This window comes from Morone saxatilis, unplaced genomic scaffold (genome assembly GCF_004916995.1).
Source record: "Morone saxatilis isolate NCDOM2014 unplaced genomic scaffold, NCSU_SB_2.0 Contig1, whole genome shotgun sequence".
NCBI classification, from domain to species: Eukaryota; Metazoa; Chordata; class Actinopteri; family Moronidae; genus Morone; species Morone saxatilis.
The window spans coordinates 9,620,253-9,631,312 of NW_023339651.1; the positions used below are offsets into that span (position 1 = coordinate 9,620,253).

General features: G+C 38.6%; 1 protein-coding gene across 1 annotated transcript; it reads right to left on the bottom strand.

Moving 5' to 3' along the window:
* Positions 1-5,823: 5,823 nt before the first annotated feature.
* LOC118328392 (probable phosphatase phospho1) lies at positions 5,824-9,310 on the bottom strand. Its single transcript, XM_035662111.1, has one exon. It carries the CDS (start codon positions 9,254-9,256, stop codon positions 8,489-8,491), a length of 768 nt encoding a protein of 255 aa, XP_035518004.1. The 5' UTR covers positions 9,257-9,310; the 3' UTR covers positions 5,824-8,488.
* Between the last annotated feature and the right edge of the window lie 1,750 nt (positions 9,311-11,060).

The window sequence follows — 11,060 nt, forward strand, 5'->3', positions numbered from 1 at the left end:
GTGTGTGTGGTGTGTGAGAGGAGGAGAGAGACGGAGAGAGAGGAGAGAGAGCACCAAGCACGCACAGGAGGAAGACGAACACACAGAAGGGAGAGGTCAGGACGATCAGAACCAGAAAAAGACCACAAACGAAAAAACAAACACCAAGGCAGAGCGCACCCCAAGCCCAAAAAAAAACCGAGAGAGAACGAGAAGAGATGAGGAGAGCAGAACAAGTGACAAAGTCAGACGAATTTATAAATAAGGTGTGATTAACCAATGGCAAGTGACATTGTATGAGATAAAAATAGATTATAGAAAAAGTATAGATGCAAAAACTCATAACGAACCTCTCTAGTAATCGACAAATATAATTATCTCAGAATAAATGGAAATCATGATGCTCTTTGTAATTCATTTAAAGAGATGCACTGTCGATGCTCACAATAAACAGGACAGACATGCGCACACCGCATTTCATTTCCACTGACAACCACAACCACAAATACCTCACAACTTGTAATCTGCAAATGCCAAAAGGAGTACATTAAAAATCATGTGGTTAAAGAATACCGAGTCCTCCGCTGATGAGTACCTGTTATGAACACCAAGCAAAACAAAAGCACAAGATGACAACTCCATTATCTGTTGGCACACCTTAAAGAGAGAGAGAGAGAGAGGCAGAAAGTGAGTCAACATTATAAATAAGGTTTTCCATATTGACATTGTTATAAAATATTTTTATGAAAATTGTGCAAAACTCATAACTTTCTATATGAAATTTATCTCAAATATGGGGATATATGCTCTTTTTTTTTTTAAAGAATGCACTGTCATGCTCAAATACAGGCAGACTGGCACACCTGCATTTCTTTCTCACTGCATCCATAACCACATACCTCACCTTTTGTATCTGCAATGCCAAAGGAGTCTTAATCATGTGGGAAATACCAGTTCTACTAGTACTGTTTAAAAGCACTGCACAGATGCACTCCATTATTCTGTTGCCACATAAGGTTATAACCTATCTCTTCCTCCATGTCTATTTGTCATTGAGGACATGTGGAAGATTATCTAGTGACAAATGAAGACTTTTATCTTTAGATGGCAGATTTATCCACTCCAGCCAGTGCACAGAGATGGTTTATGATTAGCTTAGTGCAGCAGAGCATGTAAAAAAATGTGTTGTTAATCGTATGAATACTCCTACACCCTTTTGCAAAGAATGCTAAGGTTCCAGTTCCTCGTAGTTCTCTGGCTGCACAAACGGTTGATCATGATTCAAGGCTTTATGAGAACGGCAAAGTTGTCAGACAACACATATATTTACCACACTGTTGTCTTTAGACAGAGTCTGAGACTAAGCAGACACCAACAGTTTGTTTCATCTTCTTCCATCAGGTTTGGATACAAATCGTGGATCCGTGACGTTTGTTTTCATCAGGAGCCTTTTTACCTTCTGCTATCAAGTCCTCAGCAAGCTGCCTTAAAGGGGAACCCCATGAATTTTACACATAAAGGTCAGTTAACTCGTCATGGAGAGTACTACTCAGTATGTAAAAAAAAAAAACAGCCGTATAATGACATCTGTAGTTCTTATGGGAGATTTCTAAATAATAAAATAATCCTGATGATTTGATCAACCTGTGTACAAACTTGGGGGTGTGAAGTGTTAAGGATGAGGGCCCTGTTATCAAAGAGGTGCCCCAACTCCATCATCTTGTATTTTAACTCTACAGTGGTTGTGTTGTGTAGTTAGGTGTGAACGCTCAACGACATGGGCTTCTTATCACAAATTATATTATTGTCATTGCAGTTACATCAATGTATTGATAAGTTAGCGTGAGAGCTCTGGAAATATTTCAACATAAAAACAACAACAGCTAGATGTTAGCTAGTTAATGTTGAACGTAAATTTGATCAGATTATTCTGTTTTGGCAATATAAATACCTGAAATGGAACAAGGCCAGCAGGTTAAAAGTTAGGATATGTCGGCCTCTTCAGCTTCAATTTTTGCCAAATTTAAAAAAATATGTATCTGTAAGTCCCTTAACTTCATGTAAGCTGGATACCATAGTGCTGCTTTACCAAAATAATAATATAATGGACTACTTTTGGCAAAAGCATTTGGTTCTGATCATTTCGAACAACATAATTTAAAGATCCAGTGTGTCACATTTAGGAGGATCTACTGGCTGAAATGAAATATAATATTTATAGGTATGTTAGCATTGGTGTTTAATCACCTGTATATAGGATTTTTTGTGATTTTGTAACCTTCTAATGAGTCGTTTTTATCTACAGATAATTCCATGGAGTTCAGCATGTTTCTACTGTAGTTTAGAACGGACAAACCAAACACTGGTTGTTAAAGGAACTTTTGCATTTTTTTTTAGTTTTGCAGCCACCATAGATTTTCCTACAAACTTCACAACTCATTTTCATTCCCAGGTCGTCAAATACAGTGTTCACCTAGTTGCAATCTGAAACTTCACCACCTGATGCCACTAAATCCTTCACACTGGTCCTTTAATTTGTATGCCACACAAGATAAAGTATTTTATTATACCGCACACTGCATGGCCTCCACCCCATTTTCCCTGAACTGTTTCAGCTTCAGCAGATAACTCATGGATACACAAAAGCTTCTCTCAATGCAGTAAGGCTCATATTCTTGTATTTAACATCCTCAAGGACATGCCAATACAATTCAGACATTGTCTTTCCCTGTGGCTGATGACCTACAAGCGAAAGAATCTTAAAGTTTTATCTCCAGCGTTGATCTCAAGGACATAGACAAACGTCAGCGGAGGCAGCCCACGCGTCCCTCTTCTTTCCATCTCCCCTTGTTTTTCTCTGACTGTTTCTCTCTTTGGGAGGCCTACTGCTCAAAGCCATTAGCTTGACTTTTGGCTGGCATTGTATTCTTAAACTATCAGCAGAAAAATCAAACACAGAGCAGTGGAAACACTTACAACCCTAATCAACCTGATAGCGTTTTGGCATCGGAAGTCCACATCCTAATTCAGAGCGACCTCTTACAAGGCTCAAGTCCCTTAACTGAGTTATCTTTCACCTCAGAAGGAGTAATTGAATGGAGAAAAATCAATGAGGGTATCAATAAAAGCAATCATCGGAAAGCCCTGCCAATTTAAAGCATTTTAACAGTTGAGTGTCTTCTGTTATTGGCGGGGGGGAAGGGCTGTATCAGTTGTTATGTGGATATTGACAGGGAGGTACAACAGGAGGCGGTGAGGCTGTCATTGACGAGTTCAAGATCTTCAAATACGATTTGTCATCATTCTCCATAGATTGATGTTAATTGGGTTTTCTGTCCTTCCACTTACCTCTGGAGGTCATTGAAAATTGGGTTGGACAGCAAGTTATCTTTTGCCTATTTAATCATAATAGACACAGCATGTACTCTTTCCCTAACAATGTCAGCCTCAATATGACCTAAATTGAAGGATCAATTGCGGTAGGATCGATTGAGCTGAGAGTTGCAAAAGTCCAGAGCCAACAGAGAGGTTTTCCAAAGACTGATGACTAAATCATATTGGGAAAAGAAGGCAAGACATAAGTACCAAAAGCAAAGTAAGTGTGGGCTACAAGTGTTTTGCACAGTCAGTTCTTTGTTGGTGACGTTATCATTAGGGGGTCCAGGACTGACAACAGAAAATATAATGGTAGACAACGACAATGACATGAAATCACCCAGAGGGACAGAGTGACAGAATGGATAAGAGAGAAGGAATAAGATGTGGAAAGAAATCAACGATGGAGAGATTGGATGCAAGGATAGATACACGAAATGTCTTGATCTCATCTGACAAAGGTCAAACTAGAACGGAAGAAGGGCAGTAGGGGAAGAGCTAAAATAAGGGTTAAATGCAGAAATATGGTTATGGGAGGCAAAGGGGACAGAAAATACACTAAATTCCACAGAGCTGAATCAACAAATGACTTGGCTGACTTCAGCAGCATTTCAAACTCACACGGTGACATGGAGCACGCACAAACAACACATGTCATCTCCACATCTCATCTCCCTCACCACAGCCTTGAGCCTTTGCTGTCATATTCTCTGAGAGTTGTTTCATGAATTCACATCAGCGCTACTGCCGAAGGAAGCCTCATTCTGCTGTTGTCATGTGGTTTTATCATTAATCCAGTGTAACCCCCCACCCAACTTGGTCTAAGTGTATTGTAACCGACATAATCATGTTTCTGTACAGTGTACAGGACACTCCCAAGCAGTTTTGATAGAGATATGTTGACTTGGCGCCATCTTCTGGTCAAGAGATGCATACAGAAGTCCGGCACATACTGTAAACCAGTTGTTCCCAACCTTTTTGCTTAGTCACCTCTTAACCCTTTGTCACAGGCTATGACCTTAGTGTGGATATGAGTTAAGCCTGAGGAGCTGAAAGTATGACATTTTTGCTTTATTTAAGGGACAGTGTGCAACATTTAGGAGGATCTATATGTTTTCAGTAGTGTATAATCACCTGAAAATAAAAATCAATGTGTTTTTGTTACAGAATGAGACGTTTTTATCTACAGAGGGTAAAGGTCCTCTTTGTGTAGTTTCTTCTAGAGCCACTAAAGTCTTTATACAACCTTTTCCACATACTCAGGAGTACTCCCCACGACCAGTGAACAGACTTTAAAGTGTAAAATTAGTGGAGTTCCATTTTAATGTAGTCTCTCCGCCTCCAGTGAAGGTCACTCCTGGCCATGGTGGTGACATGTTTATGCATCTCACTGCTGCTGTCCATCTTTGTTCTCCTCCATACTGCTGATTGTTTCAACTGATCTCTGCTCTTCTGTCTGCGCTCTCACCCACTCTCCTCTAATCCTGCCTTTCTGTCTTCACTTCGTCCTTTAGCTGTCTGAAGTTTTGCAAGTTGAGAAAGTGTTTTGGATGACTCCTCTCACTCCGGGTCTCTTCTGTCCTCCTTTGTCTGCTTCTGCCTCTGCTACTAAATCAACATGTCAGCTACTTTAAGTAGACACACTGCATCATGTGAGGTTTCTTCTCCTTGTCCCTTCCCCTAAATCACTCCCCCATTCTCTTATAAGCAGCACCAGCACCAGCACCAGCTTGAATTACTCTTCCAAAACAATAAATTAAAACCAGTGACATCAACAAATGCAAAGCAGTTAAACTGTCAAATTGTTGATCCTAACTCATTTAGGAATGTTGCTCTCTACTGAGACTTTATTTGGCTGTTGGAAGCTTTTTAATGACGTCCTCCTTCTTTTAACTCAACTTTTAAAAGACATATCAATTTTCAAGATTACATTTCCCACAACACAATTTTTTGGTTTTAAATATTTTTCTATATCTCTCTGCCCTTAATTGACAGTGACAACTGAAGATTGACAGGAAAGAGGGAGAGAGAGAGGAGATGACACTCAGCAAAGTGCCACAGGCTTTATTCTTTATTTTGATATCAGCATTCTATGTCAGCCATCGGCAACCCTGCTCTCTAAATATTAGGAATGAATAGTCAATGATCAAAATAGTTATTTATTCTGACAATTGACTCATGTCAGGTTAGTCAGGTTAATATAGGTAAAAATGAATATTTCAAAAGGCATATTTTAATAATTATTATTTTGATGGAAATGTAAGAATGTATATTTTTATATATTTCATTTATGAAGACATTTGATGATTTTGCATTTCTGTGAACTCAAAACTGATACAGATCATGTTATATGATATGAAAGCTTCATAAATGCTACTTAATTGATCTTGAAGTGAGAGCCTAATTGATCCTTAAGAGGAAACAAGACTGTAATAGTTTATCGTTCATGGAACACACAACAGAAACAGATTAATCAGATAATGGCTTTATATTCCTGTTACACTGATGCATTACACACATAAATTGATCTTGGATTAAAAACACACACCCAAGTCACAGCAAACCACAAAAAAAGAAGAAAAAAAAGCAGCACATTAGCTGAGCAGAGTCCATACAACACATACTTTTATTTGGTTGTTGTGAAGCCATATTACCATTTTAAAGTTTGATTAAAAACACTTTAGTTTGGTGATCTGGGGTCAATTCACATCCCTGAAAATGTCAAGTTTTTCTTTCTGTTTGACCATAAATCTTTTTTACATCATATCAAGTATTCATCGTTTAATTATTGCACAAACTCCATGGAAGTTTTACAAATACACAGACAGTTAAAGCAAATCAAAATACCCCTACCTCTAGCATCAGAAGAAGTAAAGCTCACAGAACTTTAGCCTCCTAATCACAAATAAAGGATTAGGTTTTGATCTCAAACTATTTCAGGATCAAACTCCAGCTGCATTGATTATGTCTCATAAACATCTATACTTTTTGAATCACTCATTTTGTTCTTAGAGCAGCAGATCTTTATAAACATATATTATTATACTTGTTAAAACTTTTTTTCTCTACTCCCTGAGAAACTAAAACACTGGTTAGACGACATTTCCAGCACTTATACAGAATAATTTTGTTTTTTAAGGCTAGAAGTACTTCATCTTTAAATCTTTCAACTTTCTTATTTTCACTGTAATGGCTTGAAAAAGATGTACAGTATATGGATTAATTATTTGTAATATTTGAAATACAAAATTAATGCAAATATACACTCATGTATTGATACTAACTCTGGCCTAAAGTTACTAGACAGGACCTTTGTTCAGTGAGTGTGCATACTAACATGGAAACCTTAAACAGGCTTCAAAGATCAACATACAGTATACATGCCCCATTTGTATCGGACAGCTTATTGAATGGCAAGACAAAAAGTTTCACTTACAAGATTGAAGACATATTTCACATTTTTCTGAAGTTAAACAGAATATGAATGTCCCTGTAAACCATTTCAATCCATACATAAGCTCCTATTGATCATTTAAAATACATTTTCTAGTCACTGTCGTGAATTTAGTGAGTCAAAATGAGGTTATGTTAGGTTATGCAAATATACAGAGGATTATAAAAGAGGATAAAACCCTCATAATCATTCACTCATAACACTGCAGTTTACTGGTAATGCATTCAAACATAAAGACAGTATTGGACTTTTCAAAGAATATAAATCCTCCCCGACCTACATACTAATATTCATTGGAAGTACAGTGCTAGCTAATGACTACAGAAATAGAATTTAAAATCTTCAATTGATACTGTGCATTACACTATTTCCATTGTTTCAGAGTCACAGGGTGTAATGCTGGGCCAAAGTACAGGCGAATGGCTACAGGGATCCCTTTAGATCTCATGCTGGTGTTGGTTACCATTGTATAATCAAGCCCTAGATTAGGTATCAGTAATGAGTGGTGGAGAGAGCACAGATACTGTCACCTTATCCTCGTTCTATGCCGTACTTGTCCCTGCCTGACACGACATGTGTGGTCTTTTGTCTCAAGTAGTGCTATAAGACCTGATCCTACTTATGTGTCCATCGTCGAGGGCCTTGAATGCAGCGTTAAGTGTTCTAAAAAGAAGCCTGTCAGCACAGAGACCCCCATAAATGGATTACTTTTTAAGCTGTTTTTCTTGGTCACTAAAATCTCTACAGTCTAACAGTAGCTGGGACAAAAACATTTCACAGCTAAGATTGCTCAATAATGTCACATAGAGTGAGATATTCAAATGTAAAGTAAATTGCATTCACATTGAGGGGTATGGTGTGTTAAATGAGCTGAGTGCTGATTGGATGTAGTGCACGCCGGAGATCACTAGACACAACTTTGGTTGAGATCTTAAGCATCTTGATCACACTCAAAAAAACAGAACTTAGTACATCATCAATGCTGCATATCTTCATTATTGATCATGATAATCTTGACCAGTGAGCTTGTTTATTTGCATTCCAATGAGAGTCAATTTCTGATACTGCATACACACTTTAAATCTATGAATAAAAATTGGCTTTTATACCAGGCTAGTATTAAAAGAATAGTTTGACATTTTGGGAAATTTGCTCTCTTGCCACGAGTTAGATGAAAAGATTCCACTCTCTCATCTGTTGTGGTAAATATACTGCTGGTTATGTTAGCTTAGCATTTAGACTGATAACAAAAGGAACAGCTAGCCTGACGATGTCCAAAGGTCAAAAAATTCACCTTTCACTGTCTCTGAAACTCCCTAATTAACATATCTCAATTGTGTAATCCCAAAAAAATTTTCCATTCTGTATGCTAAGCTAAGATAATTTGCTGCTGGCTCCAGCCACATATTTACTGTACAAACATCACAGTGAATTCAATTTTCCATATCTAACTCTCCACAAGAAAGTATTTCCAAAACTTATTCTTTTAAAACAGGTGATTCAAATAGACACTATTCAGCTACATCTTAACAGGTTGAACCAAGTGTGGCTGGGGTAAAATCATGCATATTCTGCTCACTAGGACTGGGGTTGGTATACTTTTGCTATATTTGCCCCCCTCTTTCTCTCTCTCTCTCTCTCACACACACACACACACAGTGTAATACAAACACGCTGATCTCATCTCTCCTCCATTATTTTCTTCAGGCAGTCCACTATGTCCTCACCACTGACCCAAGGAACTATGTTTGCTTTGAACTTTGCCTCCTGGGCCAGCAACAGCCTGTGCATGGGGAAGTCCCTCCTGGGGAAGGCTGTGTCCCGGGGCCCCAGAGCCAAAGAGGGACAGATATCATTGGCCCCATCTCCTATATAGAATACCCTCTGGAAGGGAGCACCACCGCGCTCCTTTTGCCGGCCTGCCAAATACTCCCGAAGGATCACCTGCTTGCACATGTTGTCAGGACAACAGGAGCACGAGTGGGAGTGGAAAGGGAGCAGCACAAGACGGCCAGTCGCATCAAAACTGGCCGGGTTTGTGAAAATCTTCCGGAAAAGGTGACGCACCCCGGCGCGCTCCAACCACGTCTCGATGAAATACATGTTGGCGTCGGAGGCCACCGCCAGCTCAAAGTCCTGCTGGTGGTTCTGCAGATACTGGAAGAGGTTCAGGAGGCCAGGTGTGGGTGGGATCTTCTCCACCGCTGACTGGATGGAATCCTTAGACACACCCTGCTCCGCCATATAAACCAAGACCTTCTGCATGTGCTCGTTGTAGTGCCCCTCCCTGTAGCTGTTTTTCAGCCAGTCAGGAAGCTGCTGGCCTGGCAGAGCACGTACCACAGCGTCATCACTGCTCTCATTGATGATGGTCTCATCAAAGTCGAACAACACCAAAAAGCGTTGTTGCTGTGGTGCTGCATGGGTTAGGTTTGATGGAGCTGTCATCTTTGGTGTGTGGAGGAAATGGTGAGTGGTCCCTCTCTAAGAAAAGGAGATAGAGAGAATGAAAAATGTCAGTATGTTTTTTTTTTCTTTCTCAAGGACAACCGATTATGAGTAGCATTCTACTGTTATAATAATAAAATGTCAATGGCAGGATGCCAGTTTGACATCACACTGAGTCCATGGTTCAATTAAACTGCAGCGACGAACAACACCGGCTGAGGATAAATACTCTTAATGAGGCTGTAAAGGAAACATATGTTTACAAGAGGAAAGTAAGGGAGTAGAGTATAAATTAAACAACACGTAAACAGGATGTTCCTCTTCATAAAAAGAAAACAACCTTGAGGTAACCCATGTTCATTTTCAGGAAATATCAAACCACTGCAAATGACTGCAATAGCCTCTGATATGCAACACATATCAGACACTTCCTGATCCCACTGCAGTTTTCAACACAGACATTCCTTCATTCCTTTAGGGTTGTGGGAAAAAAAACTCACTCAGACATATTTATACATGCCAGATCTCGGGCCAGAGCCAATTCCATATTTACATAGCTGATATATTTGCAGTACAAGGCTTTCACTGTTGCTGGCATGTGGTAACTTGAGTCGAGGGAGATACAGCATACCTTTACCATAAGGGGAACAAATGTGAGTGGTAATGACAAAACAGCATGTGGACGGATTTAAAAACGGAAATCTACTCGAGTATTTATTATACTAACTACGTTGATTTGACAGCTATCGTTACTGCCCTGCAAAGCCAAAATGCTTTATATTTTGGTCAAAATTTAGTTAATTCAGTTAATTTTGGGGTGAACAAATGTCCAAGATGTAGGAAAACAGTAACATACTGCAGTGACTTTACTTGAGGCTATCTCACCTGCTAGTCATGATGGTAATTTACCCACTTTCTACTGTTTCCTGAATGAAAAATCAATAGTTTAGCATCTTAGAAACTGAGTTTGTTATGCCACATAAATAAAGCAGTAGCTAAATCTAACCATAATGGGGAGGAAGACCCAGACCACCAGAAAAGCAAATTCTGCTAAAAGGTAACTAGCTTAGCTTAGCAGAGTAGCAGCAACTCACAAGTTTAAATATATTTAATTACAAATTAGACACCTGCTAATTAGTTTAAATGGACAATAAAGCTGAAGAACATGTTTTGTTTGTAGTTACTGTTTTCCCTGCACCCTTTAGATTTATATAAAGTTGCTTGTTAATTTAAGATGTCACATAGGAACACATGTTCATCCTTTAAAATAATTAGATTACACCAAACACTATATAAAGTTCATATTAACTCCACCTCTACAAGGTAGAACCTTTAAATGCTATTTACATATCAATGATGAGGAATTAGTTATAAAACAATGATATGATGTGATTGTTGATGATATACACTTTTAACTTAACCTCTACTTTACTTATGGTGAGTCAAGGTATGAATAGCTCAGTCTAATTTACAAATACAGCCAGTTCAAAAATGGCATATATTTAAATATATATTCAGAGCAATACAATGCAGTCTAATAATAATAGAGAAGGAACATGCACTACATGCAAGTTTAAGATTATGATTTAGGTCATGAGCCAGAATAGCCATGCCCAGTATTTAACTGGCAGCCTGTGTGTGCAAACTGTCTAAATCCACATACCACTGTAGCAGAGGTCACTGAGTTTATATCTTAATAATAGCCTAATCTAAAAACTTAAATGCTTAAACGGACCACTTATACAAATAATACAGGCAACCACAAAGTAAAACAGCAGCAATAGTCATATATATATATATATAT